The following is a 13,254-nucleotide window of genomic DNA, read 5'->3' on the forward strand; positions in this document are numbered from 1 at the left end:
CTAATACAATGAAAGACAATCTGTATACATTTACTGGAAGTCAATCACTTCCTCACAAAATTCCGCTCTCCATTTTTGGTGTGACGAGTGCTGAAGTCTGTGCGTGGTTGATGAGGGTTTCGTTGTCTCATCCGTCAAAGGTTTCGTAGGCCAAGCTGATTTTTTTTTAACAGGCATGTTTTTGAAAGCATGGTACTTTTGGAGGTTGCGTCTTCTCCTATTGGCCAATGGAACATTGTATAAAAGTGAAACCGCCCCATCGGACAACGCTGAAATATAAAACGAGTAGGCGAGGCTACACTAGAAACTACCATAGCCTCTGACGTAAGATCGTCGGCATTCCTTTGCGCCACCCTGTGTTCCACGACTCACGGGTAGGTTAAGATGTAAGATGAAAAGCTGAGACTAACGGTCGTACCTAGTTATTTTCAACTCAGACATCGAAAACATCCGGCAGTATAAGTTACTTTGACCTTAATAGTGCACTCTGCCTTTCAAAATACTAAGTAGCTCAGTAGAATAGTCCGAAGCTGGGTTGTATTGCTAACATTGGTAAGCTAGCAAGTTAGCCTCGTCTAGCTTTGGAACCCAGCTTTGTTTTTGCGCTTCTTCATCGCTCTATGTAAATTATACTACTAGAATGGGACTCCTTTTCGCAAAGTTGATGACTGTCTTCGGAGATAGAGGTAAGGAGTTTCCACAATGCCTTCATTATCATTTACTTTGATAGTGAATTGTCAACGTTCTTATTTGTACTGTACCATAGAAAAAGAAAACGCTAAAGCTGATCGCCGGTTTGTTATTGTTTAGGGTTGACTGCTTTTAACTGTACAAATGTACAGAAAGCCTCTACAGTAGCCTAATATCCATGAATGTTATATGTCAGAGAAAGACATCCGGTTAATAGTGTCTTTCATGTTTCAGAAAGCTAACTATGTACTATTTATGTTGTCTCAGACAAGCATTATCAATAACGTGTCCCTGGCCGTCGTGCCGGCCGATTATCTTTACCTTTTTTTAGAGGTGAACTTTATGTAATAGCCTATAGATAAAGGAATCGTCCTGGGACTTACTGTTCATCAGATATATGATTTAGCTGTACAGTACATAGTTCACATGTATTGTGATCACTGTCCATTTATGTACATTTTTATGCCTCACAGAACACAAAGTTATCATTGTGGGTTTGGACAATGCTGGAAAGACCACTATCCTCTACCAGTTGTAAGTCGGTTTTTCTTTACCTGAGATACGTGTTTCAGTATGTTGGAATGAGTAATTTCACTAATGCAAGTAAGTCCAGTTACATTTCGGAAAGACTGTGGTTTATTCTTACTTCTGTCCTCCGGTCACACACACAGCTTGACTAAAGAGGCGGTTCACACCTCCCCCACCATTGGCAGCAATGTAGAGGAGATTTCTGTACGTAAGACCCGCTTCTTAGTGTGGGACATCGGGGGCCAGGAAAGCCTAAGAGAAAGTTGGAACTCCTACTACTGCAACACTGAGGTACACATCAGAAGCAGCTTTCATTTTCCCTTTGACGTTCAGCTAAAGGCTATATAATGTAATAAAAGCAGAGCTATTACATTATCTTAACTAATTATTAACTTGCAATCATGTCATTTATTCTCTGTATTGATTGACTAAAGTGTTTCAGTACTTTTTTATATAATTTGTGACATAGTAGATACACTTTCTTAAACAGAGAGCCACTGATTACGTTTTGTTTTGAACGGTGTGTTGATTATAGTCTTGGTTTTCTGTCTTCCCTCAGATTGTCATCCTGGTTATTGACAGTACAGACCGTGAACGCCTCACTCTAAACAAAGAAGAACTGCACCGCATGCTCGCTCATGAGGTAACACCTCGTCCCTGATTCAGGGGAAGGGAATACCACTTGATTTTCAAGCTAGTGCAGGACAAAAATCCTTGTATTAATAAAGTAGTTCAAATCTTAGTTTGTTCATCTTTCCCGTGTATGACGTGAGATTGACAAGAACCCTTGTTTTGTACCCTGCTACTTCCATCTTGATCTGTTTCTTAAGATGACTCATAACAGGCACGTACGTGTTTCGCTAATGTTGCTTGTATCTTGTTGGCTCAGTGACTATGCTTTCGCATGAAGGTTGTTACAACACAGCCCAGAAGTTATAACCCAATCGCTTCCTTCTGTTTTGTTTTTTTTATGTAGGATCTGCAGAATGCAGCCATTCTAGTTCTAGCCAACAAGCAAGACATGCAGGACTCAATGACAGTGGCCGAGATCTCCCAGTGCCTCACCCTCAGCTCCATAACGGCTCATTCCTGGCACGTCCAGGCCTGCTGTGCCCTCACTGGAGAGGGGTGAGTGCTCATAACCTTGAACAGCCAGGAACAGTAGTAGGGAGGGCCAAGTCAACAGCTAATGGAGATCTAAATATACACCAGGAATGGTCTGTTTGAGACACCTGAGCCTACTGTAATTATATGATAAATATTCTTTAGGCAGTCAGGTCATTATCTCTGTCTGACTCTTTTCTCTGTCAATCTGCAGACTACCTGCCAGTCTGGACTGGATGAGGTCACGTGTACTAGCCAGCTAGAGCTCCTTCCAGTGTCTTCGACGATACCTGTGTGGAACCATGACAGCTATGCCTGCTCCAACCTACACTCTGAGACATTGTAGAAGCCACAGTGACCAGAGCAGGACCAGGACCACTGTCTTTAGTGCTGCTGACACTCTGAGCCCCAGGACGGGGCCCCATGTCACTCTAATGCCTTACACAGCTACAGGAGTGTGATCAGGGTCCAAGTCCAAGTGAAGGAGGCCTGGATGGACCTTTCAGGACATTTTGTTATGGTGTAAGTGTGTGTGTTTATGAGAGAGAGAGAGAGAAAAAATGAAAGTGTAAGAGGGGCTGTTTTAGATTTATATAAAGTTTACATGTGAAGCCCTACCTGATACCTGAAAGTATGTGAATGGCTCGTGTGGTTATTAACACATGTTTTTGCCTCATCTTTGTGAAATGGAAGGTTACAACATATGTATATAATCTGATTATATTCATATTTCCTGGAAAAATTGTGTCTCCACGTATGAACCATTGGACAGCCATGTCAGATGAAATGCTGATCTGACCGGTGCTCAGCCTTCTAAGCTATTAATGCACACATTACTTGAAGTATTTATAGTAAAAGAGAAAGGGTAATTTCTGATTCTCGAAAGAAGCATTATGGTATTAAAATAAGAAAAGACAATGTATCTTTTCAAGTGTTATATAATTGAAAAAGCTGTCTCGACCTGTATTTTTGTACTATTATGTATTTTATTGTGTACAATATTTTAGACTAAATAAATACTTCCATGGGCAAGTCAACGTATGGAGATGTGTGATGTATTTCTTCACTTAAAACTCCGGATTTGTGATAGAGGGAGGCTATATAAACATCTTTCTCATGAAAAATAATAGTTTACTCCCGACATAAAAGAGGGGGCATCCGGATTTGAACCGGGGACCTCTTGATCTGCAGTCAAATGCTCTACCACTGAGCTATACCCCCGTGATAGCAAATTGTCGAAATAGTTGTTAATAAACAATAAATCTACAATGTCATATTAATATTATTCATAGTGGTTGAAAAGTCATGTTTAGACATATTTTCAACAGTGGGGTTGTTATTTGTGAATGTAAAAAATGCATATATACTTAACGTCGCAGGACAACGGTTTTACCGCTAGATGGACACAAAAAACAGAAATCCAGTGGGACATGCGCTCAACATAATGCAGTGTTAGAATGGGGGGGAAACATTTTCGCTAATTGTCTGTAACGTGTAGCTTATGTGCTAGATATCTCTAGCTATTTTAATAATCGGTATTAGCATTTGATAGCCTATTACTTTAGCTATTTCTTATAACTTAGCACATTTCATGAGCCCAACAACTCAAACCAAATGCGGTATCTTTATACAGTAAATGTGGGCCAGGATAACGTTTATTTCTGACATATAGGCTAGGCTACAAACATTTTGGACTACCCAGTCTGATTCACCATGGTTCCCCTCGGAAATGGTTTAGGCCCTCTATTTGAACCTCAATCTAGCATAGGCTGTCAAACTATTTAGGCTAAAGGAGAAGGAGAACATGGGAAATCTGTGGAACTGAGTAAGTGACATTGCTTGTTAGTCGCAACAAGCTCTGTGCCCATCATTTGTCCAGTCTTCTAGGTCATTTTATATGTGGTTTGGATATATAAACTGAACTGTTTACACTACACTGATATTCAATGCATGTCTACTCCAGCTATAATGCCCAGCCCAGTCTCAGTTAAACTGACATTTCTTAACCCGTTTCCTTGCCTGGCCTTTTGATGTGGAGTAATTTGTAATGAAACATCTAGAGATTAAAGTAGTGCTAGAGATGGTGGTCAACCACAGGACGTGTAAAACTCGCTTTATCAGTCTACCAGACCCATTTTCAAAACAATAGGGCCGGCCTACCCAGCAAACACCTTTTTAATGTGACTCAGGCAATGTTTGTTTTGGGTGTAAACCAACATGTTGTGTTGTTTTCCTTGCTTCTTTGTCTGAACAGGAGGAGGCGCTATAATGCTGTCAAGGCTGTCGTCTTCAACGGTGGTTGGCTGTTACGCAGTGCGAGATGGTGTGACTACACTAAAGGATTCTATCAGAATCCCATACAAAAAAAGTTACTAAAACGGAATGAGTCAGAATGAGAGAGACATTAAAACTCGAGAGAGCGATAGATCACTGTCATCTCCACACAGCCTCAAAACCTCTTCAGTTGATCCTGAAGTCTTTGAAATTGCCATGGCAACCGGCAGAACAGCATTAAGGAGGGCAGGAAGGGTGTAGAGTGGGAGTGTGTTAGGAGAGAGATATTTTAAAGAAGAGAGGCCAGAAGACGAGGCACTCATTTCTGACAGAAGAGACCCTGTAGAAGGAAGAGACACACTGTTTTTGTGGTCATGTTTACCTGTGTGGTGCTACTCATCCAACTCTCCCTGCTAGACTTGGGGAGAGTTAGGGCTCAGCAACAAACAGGTAAGTTCTGTTTATCCATCACCGCTCCTATCTTCTGTTCATTTTCTCTTACTACATATCACTGTCTTTACGTTGTCTTTTGTCTCATTCCTCTACTTACCTTCTTTTTGATGAAGACATGCACACCTGCCTTCTCCTACATCCTTGTTGTGTCTTTTCGTTTATGTCCAGCTAACTTTCTCTTTGTTTACCTGTTTACACATCCCCCTTGTTATTATCACGCCCATGCATGAATTATTTATGTGATTGAATACAGTGAAGGATAGTAACAGCAGGTAGCATGCAATAAATTATATGTAGAATACTATAAAAGATATGTCAATTATGAAAGAATATTTCATTTATATATTGAATATTCACTTATATTATGACCTACAGTACAACCTACAGAACAGCCACAAAATCAGTCTGAGCCACTTGATAAAGTAATAAAGAATGAGCTGGTGCATGGTTTTGTTGTAGACAGGCAAGTGGGCACACAAAAGTAAGACTTTGTTTACAATAAAATGGCACCACAAAAACACCCTATTCCACAAACACGCAAATGACTCTAGACACCAGCCCTCAAAAGCATTGCTTATGCTTAAATTTAGATGTTCCTTTTTTTCTTCCAGTCTTCATCAAGTGTTTTGAAGCATTCCAGAGAGGTAGCTTGTGTGAAAGAGAACAAATGCTATAGCTTTATGGATTTCTGTGAGCATGTATTGAAAGATTTATGGTTAGATATGCCTATTTGTATATTTATTTTCAGAATTGGTCTCCATATGTGAAAGCAGTTTGAGCTAGGTGCTAGTGGCCTAATATACTGAAGTGCATGTGGAATATTGCAATGAAGAAGTGTGATTTAAATACAATGTCTGTTTAGGTAGTAGACCTCACTCACGTCACACAATCAATCATATTTCTCTTATCGACCCTATCACAACTCAATATTTTATCTTGACAGTCCATGATTAAAGAAGGAAATTTCACTTGGAACTTGAGTCTTTGATCACAGATAATATTAGGTTTTTCATTTAAGTGATCTTTGTTTTGATCTGATGTCCTCAAGGTCAATCACCCCTCTATTGCAGATGCGATCAACAACTCTTGAAAAATCTTCTCAGCAATAAGGAGATTGTTTTACTAATGTTGCATAGCACAATAGCCGTATGGTATGAAATAGGATCAAGAGGACTTGTCCCTAGAGAGCCATCTACAGCATCTAAACCAGATTATAAAAACACAAAACTGAGGATTTAAAATGAATTGTGATACTGACTGGTGACCTCAGACCTTGGCTCCTTGTCCCCTGTCCTGTTTAGAACTTAACAAATGTCTTGGATACGTTGCAGATGCTGTAGGCCAAGTCTGTAAAGAGAGCAACAGAAGTGGAGAATGTGGATGTACAAAATCTACTTTGAAATGACATAGAAATTGGCCGGGTTTCCCAGATTCGTTAAGAAGCTCTTAACGCTAAGAGCTTCTTAAGAACGTTCTAAGAACGAAAAACGCTCTTAGAACGCTCTTTTTTTATTTAGTCATTTAGCAGACGCTCTTATCCAGAGCGACTTACAGTAAGTACAGGGACATTTCCCCCGAGGCAAGTAGGGTGAAGTGCCTTGCCCAAGGACACAACGTAATTTGGCACGGCCGGGAATCTAACTGGCAACCTTCAGATTACTAGCCCGACTCCCTCACCGCTCAGCCACCTGACTCCCATTAACAATACCAGTGATCAGTGCTGTGACCTTGTGTAACAACCACAAGCCCTTTGTTGAGAGTGCAAAGGCCAACTGTGAAATAAAGATAGAGGTTCAGCAATTCTTTTCCAGGGTTAGAGAAACTATTTTCTGGATTCTTTGGAAGGATGCATGTTGATGCACTTGTATAGCACTCCTGTAAGAATTGGTTTTGGCTTGGATCCTCGTATTTCCTCTGCTCATTAAACACAGGCTTTTTTTTATCGCAGCTTGAAGAACATAAATCATCCTGTTGACCTCATCCACTCTGCGATTGAGTTTCACCATAACAGATTACATCTGAGATAACACAGCACTCTTGTTTTCATTAGAGGGATATGTCAGTGTCCATATTCGCTATTTTATTCATAATGCCAGTTGTCATATAAATGTTGTCATGTACTGAATAATTTCACATACTCTATGGCAGGGCCAAAATGAACAGCATACCGTTGTCAATAAAAAAGATGAATGCAGAGCAGAGTACCGTAGAGTTTAGTAAAGTCCTCATCAACTACTATCTATTTTTGAAAAACAATCAAAAATATTTTTTGGGGGAAACCTTTTAAACCTCTAGCTACACCAACAATTGTGTTTGCTTTGCTTTCAGCTGATTAGTGTCAGTGTAAAGACCTGTTCCGGTTTGCTATGTAGTGTCTGGCCCTACTTCCTCCCTCCTACTGATATTGATACAGGGACCTTGAAGCGTAGGAGTAGCAGCACTGTGCTGGATGGTGAAGGAGAGACATCGGGAAAATGGATGCTACTTAGTCTTCCCCCAGAGCCTCCTCAGGAAAGGGTGTGCCCTCTCACCCCAGTTTTATGCTGACCACTCGCAGAAAAAGGCATGGTTAAGGAGCCATTTAAGGCACCAGGGTAACTTTAATGTCCCAAGCAGACGACTGAATTTGTGCTGTACACCCTGGGATGAAAATGACTCTCCTGAATAACTGGTTTAGTGCCTCTGACCTAGGGGGTCTACACTGGAGCCCTGACCTGAGCCGACATGCTACAACCCTAAATCCCTTCAACAATTCTGCCTTTAAACCAGAAAATGTAAATCTTCCTCAGCTTTCCATGACATGGCAACCCCTGGACTTGGTCCATACTTTTTGGAGTATTTCCATGTCTAGGAGTCATAGTTCATTGGTTCTGTATGATAAACAGAAAATGAACATTTATTAAAATATGAAATACCATACTCTAGTGCCGTGCATCGAGCACAGCAAACACAGAAACTGTTCTGATGGACTCAACAGCTAGGGTGTAAAGTCTCCGAGTTTCAGTAATCATGATACATGTCTGGACAGGTCACTGGCACAAAAATCAGACAGGCAATGAATAACACATTGTGTCGGTGGTCCATTTAATGTTATGAGCAGTCCTTTGTGTTTCTTTCCACACTCCCTCATCTTTTATTTTAAGGCTAAGGTGAGCGGACAACGTCTCGGTTAACATTCAGTCCCATCATGCATACCCACCCACACTCCAAAGCCACCATGGCATCAGATTATTGTGCATGCACATTCCACTCAAGGGGTTATTTTGGGGTTTGGTTTATGCGTCTGTTTATAGGCAACCCGCCACAGGCATCGTCTTATATTTGTACCAAGGACAAACCACTTGAACTTTAGTGGAGTTACGACATTGAAAACAGGATTAGGACAGTCTGCCACAGCGGCACACCTGATTCCACTCGTCCGTCAGCTTAACAAGACCACGAGCATAAAATTAAACGGGCAAGATGTTCAGTTGGAGAACATGTCCTCGAGCAAAGATCCTTGTGTCCCTAACTAGCATAATGCATTCCGACTTTCTTAAGTTCGGTGTTCATTGTAGCCCATTCCAAGCTAATACTACCACATTACCGAGTTGCTATCTCCCCTTAACCCCTTCCTCTTAGCCAACGTTAAAATGTCTGAGCGCGAGCTTTCTAGCAGTGTCACAAAACAGACCTGTAAGATACACCCAGCTCATTTTTATCTGCTCGACATAAGTATTCTTCCGAAGAAAACACCAGAGCAGCAGAGGCGAACTCTTCGCGGCAGCCATGCTGACCACGGCATGTTCGTGGCATTTCTTTCGAGAAGATCGAGCTTGACGGAGTGTTTCTCTATGCTTTTTTTTGTTCGCCATAATCCTACGGTCGTTCGAAAACTCCCTGTCGTTCACTGAAAGCTAGAGAGAGAAAACAGTAAACGTTGTTAGTACAGAGAGCCGCCCAAAATTAGGGTTAGAAGAGACACCCCGCGAAAATTCAAGAGGACGCATGGTTTATATACCATGAATGACGTCAGCAAACACCACGCAATTTCTTGCGCAAACGTAGAAGGCTATGATGGGCTTTGAGTTACTGCTAAAGGTCTAAAAAGTTCAGACCTGTTCCCCCGTAATATAAATATATTTCTATATATACACGTGCATGTACAATTGTCTAAAGGAAATTATAAGCTATGAGCATATTTGTTATGATAAGATGACTTGTCCTCAGAGATCAGACCCACCTAGAAACAGAAAACCCAACAACATCCACATGTGTGGTTTGGTTGTAGGAGCATGTCGTGGCAACATACACAATTAAACAGAGAACAGTTAACCATTTTGACGGCTATGTTTATGGGGTAAGTATAATAGAGAGTAAAGTAGCAGAGTAGGGTATCAATTATTTCTACAGAAGAGTAAGACACTGTTAAACCACAATGGCTGTCAGAAACAAACAAAAAATGGTGTCTGTGGTCATGGAGTTCAAAAGTCTCCTAAGTCTCCCAAATATAAGATTGTCCCACATCCCGCATACAGATTATATTCCTGTAGTAATTTTTATTACTTTGTTTGGTCTATATTACAGGTCTACAGTATGAGGAACTGTCAGAAGTACGTGTCAGAGGTCAGAGGTCATCTTCAGGTCATGCCAGAGTGGGCAGACACACACTGGAGGAGGGACTGACTATTGACACCCTGCCAGACAACATGACACATTTAGTGGTAAGTGTGGACTAAAGAGGATACACACATCTGTTTCTGTGATGAGAAAGCAGTAAAATTGTATTACACTGCTCTCTGCTGGCCGTTTTCAGAACTTGAAGAGTTCTATATTGCAACCTTCCAGCTGGAATGAGAAATCGAAGATTTTTTTAATGTCACGTCATGTTTTTTTGTTTTTACCCTGATTTAAAACAAATATTTATCACCCACATCTGCCCCTTTTTGTTCATAACCGGAGGACTCTGGAACATACTACTCCTGGCGTAGTTTTGGCCAAGAAAACAATCGCCCAGGTGAACTCTGGGTAGACATGAGCGACCTCCAGCAAGGACAAGTTAGAATGCACGGCATTTTGTCAAATACCCACAGACAGGCTGCGGTGAGTTGTATACAGAGTCAAACACACGCACACACACACACGCACACACCAACCAGAGTAAGTTTGCATATAAATGAAACCCTAGAGAATGACGAATAACTAACCCTGGGATTGGGAAAGGTGTAAAACAAAGCCTGCTGCTTTTGACACAATGAGTCAGGAATTGCTTCACTGAAATTTCATGTGGGGGTATAGCTCAGTGGTAGAGCATTCGACTGCAGATCGAGAGGTCCCCGGTTCAAATCCGGATGCCCCCTGATTTTATAAATATGTAGAATATACAGATATTTGACCAGTATGATTGTCTCATTGATCTCCAGAAGGTTGCTTTGTCATTTGACTTTCCATTCTATGGACATAACCTGAGACAAGTCACCATAGCAACTGGAGGTAAATTTCATTATTTTTCTTTGACAGTCGCTAGAACCAAATTTGTTCTTCCTTTTAATCGGCTTCTGTCCATCTCCAGGGTTTATATTCATGGGAGACGTCACACATCGGATGCTTACAGCAACCCAATACATTGCTCCACTTATGGCGAACTTTGACCCCAGCTACTCTAAGGAGTCCACTGTGCAGTACCTTGACAATGGTGAGCTATGGCGATATGCCGTAAGGTCCTCGGTTTGCCTCAAGGCTAGCCTGACCCCTTGATGACCTGTATTGACTGCAGGTGAGGTGTTTGTCGTTCAGTGGGAGAGAGTCCGACTGCAAGGGAGGGAGACAGAAGGAGCATTCACTTTCCAGGCTGCCCTACATCGCACAGGGACCATCACATTCAGCTACCAGGATGTGAGACTCACTTCCCTGATGCACACTTCCAATAACTTTCCATATTTTCTTAGTTCAAATTGTATTTCATGAAGACACACGCTTGTACTTAAGTTTGTGTCCATTGCTATGTCTGTACATCTGAATTCCCTTGCTCTGCCAGATACCTATGTCAGTGGAGGTTCTAAGTTCACCAGAGCACCCGGTGAAGGCAGGCTTGTCAGATGCCTTCATGGTTCTAGAACCCTCTAAACTATCCACAGGTCAGCAGCAAATCACCATCTGTAGATGTCCAAGTTGAAGTTACCTTAACTAGCCTTTCTCAGAAGCTCTCTTGAAAGTTAATAAAACACAATTTTCTTCCATCTTCCATGCAGTTTCCCAACGTCGTACCGTGTATGAGTATCATCGGGTGGAGGTAGATACAACCAAGATCACCAACCACTCTGCCTTTGAGTTCACACCACTTCCGAGTAAGCTGTTCCTCTCTAACTCTGAACGAGTGTGCCTGTCATCTTACACGAAGCACTTCATCAACATAGAGAAACACTAACCATCCATGCCAGGCTTCCTCTCAGGCTGAGTCTCCCTCTCTTCCCTTGTCCAGCTTGCCTAAATCATGACAGTTGTGAGCTGTGCCTCTCATCTAACCTAACTTCCGGCTGTACCTGGTGTAACGTCCTCCAGAGGTGAGCAAAAAAAGATTGCGGGAAACTACACGTAAGTCTTGTTAGTCTAATCGTGTTTGTTGCTGCCTGTTTCATCTTACCCCTGAATGGGGTCAGATGGCTGAACGGTTAGGGAGTCGGGCTCTTAATCAGAAGGTTTTTGGTTTGATTCCCGGCTGTGCCAAATGACGTTGTGTCCTTGGGCAAGGCACTTCACCCTACTTGCCTCGGGGAGAATGTCCCTGTACTTACTGTACTGTAAGTCGCTCTGGATAAGAGCATCTGCTGAATGACTAAATGTAAATGTTTCAGGTGCTCAGATGGAATGGACAGACACAGACAGGAGTGGCTGGACTATGCCTGCTCGAAGGAGGTAAGCGTTGAACAATTTCATTTATAACACCCCATACAAAGTAAGGCCCATTCCTATGAGCTGTTTCACATGAACAGTCCACAGATGTCTCCTGTGAGGATTATTCACGGGGAGGACCCGATAGCTCCATTGATCCCCCAAGACCTTCCAAGCCTGAAGCCACAACTCACTTGTGTCCTCTACCAGAAGACCCTGTGAGTGCTGGTGAGTGTATACATGACTAATATAAGAAATTACAACGATATTATCAAGTGACATCGTTTTGCAACCAAACATTTTTCTACCTGCAGATGACACCAAACAAGTTGTCAAGTACAACGGCAAAGGTGGGTCTATCTTGATTTGGCTTTAATCACCGGGTGTATGAAACCATGGTTACACAACCCTGGTTGTGTTTCTCGCCCCGATGCCCGTCTGTAGATCTGAAGACAGGCCACCCGAGGCAGCATGAGGGATCAGCTCACGCAGGCGTTATAGCTGGTGTGGTGTCCGCGGTGATGCTCCTGCTGGCCATGGTGCTACTGGCTCTGTATGTCAGCTTCCATTCCCCTGCTGCATCCCCCATCTACCTCATCCAGGTTTGTATTGCCGTCACTGCAGCAGACAGGCTGTTATTCTGTAACTCATCCCAACACACACAGTCCCCTTCCTCCTGTGCTCTTATCCAATCCATGCATTCCAGCCGGATGCAAACTATTGTTTTTTAAGAGGCCTGTTCTGCTTCACTTTAACCCTGAAAGATTTTCTCATTTGCTTCATTTCCACAGCGACGCAACTGGCCGTCCATGACATTCAGAAAAAAGGTATTGCAGTCTAGTTACACACAAGTTGAATTTGAGGGTCATGAGAAAGATTCCATTGCCGAAGCTGCACAATGCTGAAAGGAAAGAAGAACTGGAATTTGACGTGCCAAATATAGTTCAGTAGTGATTGAAGTCTAATCTCAGTCTTCTGACTCAATTCATTTCAGTTCAGTTTTTCTGTTGGTGGGTGGCAATTCCTTTATTAAAATGTCCTTTTGAATATGTCATCTGCACCTACTTGAATAAACTGTGAAATATATTGTACCCTGTAAGGGTAAGACACCTTGTATAGCAACCACAACGCCCTAATCCTTGCTTGTCTTCCTCATGTAAATGTTTATAATTGTTTGGTTTTTCTTGAATAAATGGTGCATTTCTCAAATCTATATTCTATTTACTATGCTATACGTATGTTCATAAGTATGTTTACTGTAATAATGTATAAGCCTATTTTTGATGATAAGATGAAAGCAGAGCTTCACAAGAGCTTACATTTGATATTCCGTTA

The 13,254-nt window shown here is 41.9% G+C and overlaps 2 protein-coding genes and 2 non-coding genes across 4 annotated transcripts; 3 read left to right on the top strand and 1 right to left on the bottom strand.

The window, feature by feature from the left end:
* The first annotated feature begins 268 nt into the window (after nt 1–268).
* Nucleotides 269–3,357, top strand: arl5c (ADP-ribosylation factor-like 5C). Its single transcript, XM_067232891.1, has 6 exons — nt 269–686; nt 1,164–1,224; nt 1,362–1,509; nt 1,778–1,861; nt 2,195–2,346; nt 2,537–3,357. The coding sequence occupies exons 1-6, from the start codon at nt 641–643 to the stop codon at nt 2,583–2,585; spliced, it is 540 nt and encodes a 179-aa protein (XP_067088992.1). The 5' UTR covers nt 269–640; the 3' UTR covers nt 2,586–3,357.
* Nucleotides 3,358–3,471: 114 nt separating this feature from the next.
* Nucleotides 3,472–3,543, bottom strand: trnac-gca (transfer RNA cysteine (anticodon GCA)). The gene has a single exon. It is a non-coding gene; the product is annotated as a tRNA-Cys (tRNA).
* A 1,348-nt stretch (nt 3,544–4,891) lies between these two features.
* On the top strand, nt 4,892–13,112 carry LOC136940663 (plexin domain-containing protein 1-like). Its single transcript, XM_067232904.1, has 14 exons — nt 4,892–5,046; nt 9,616–9,752; nt 9,991–10,131; nt 10,452–10,521; nt 10,601–10,723; nt 10,805–10,923; nt 11,066–11,165; nt 11,280–11,375; nt 11,510–11,591; nt 11,883–11,943; nt 12,021–12,147; nt 12,234–12,269; nt 12,364–12,521; nt 12,711–13,112. Exons 1-14 carry the CDS (start codon nt 4,971–4,973, stop codon nt 12,822–12,824), a joined length of 1,440 nt encoding a protein of 479 aa, XP_067089005.1. The 5' UTR covers nt 4,892–4,970; the 3' UTR covers nt 12,825–13,112.
* trnac-gca (transfer RNA cysteine (anticodon GCA)) lies at nt 10,317–10,388 on the top strand. The gene has a single exon. It is a non-coding gene; the product is annotated as a tRNA-Cys (tRNA).
* Nucleotides 13,113–13,254: the final 142 nt, after the last annotated feature.

This window comes from Osmerus mordax, chromosome 3 (genome assembly GCF_038355195.1).
Source record: "Osmerus mordax isolate fOsmMor3 chromosome 3, fOsmMor3.pri, whole genome shotgun sequence".
NCBI classification, from domain to species: domain Eukaryota; kingdom Metazoa; phylum Chordata; class Actinopteri; order Osmeriformes; family Osmeridae; genus Osmerus; species Osmerus mordax.

Bases quoted from the DNA above. Each gene is read 5' to 3' on its own strand.
- LOC136940663 (XM_067232904.1), top strand. From the start codon at position 4,971: ATGTTTACCTGTGTGGTGCTACTCATCCAACTCTCCCTGCTAGACTTG. The intron at 11,166-11,279 runs GTCAGCAGCAAA...TCTTCCATGCAG, and splicing joins ACCCTCTAAACTATCCACAG to TTTCCCAACGTCGTACCGTG. The intron at 11,592-11,882 runs GTGAGCAAAAAA...TAAATGTTTCAG, and splicing joins TGGTGTAACGTCCTCCAGAG to GTGCTCAGATGGAATGGACA.
- arl5c (XM_067232891.1), top strand. From the start codon at position 641: ATGGGACTCCTTTTCGCAAAGTTGATGACTGTCTTCGGAGATAGAG. The intron at 1,225-1,361 runs GTAAGTCGGTTT...TCACACACACAG, and splicing joins ACCACTATCCTCTACCAGTT to CTTGACTAAAGAGGCGGTTC. The intron at 1,510-1,777 runs GTACACATCAGA...GTCTTCCCTCAG, and splicing joins CCTACTACTGCAACACTGAG to ATTGTCATCCTGGTTATTGA.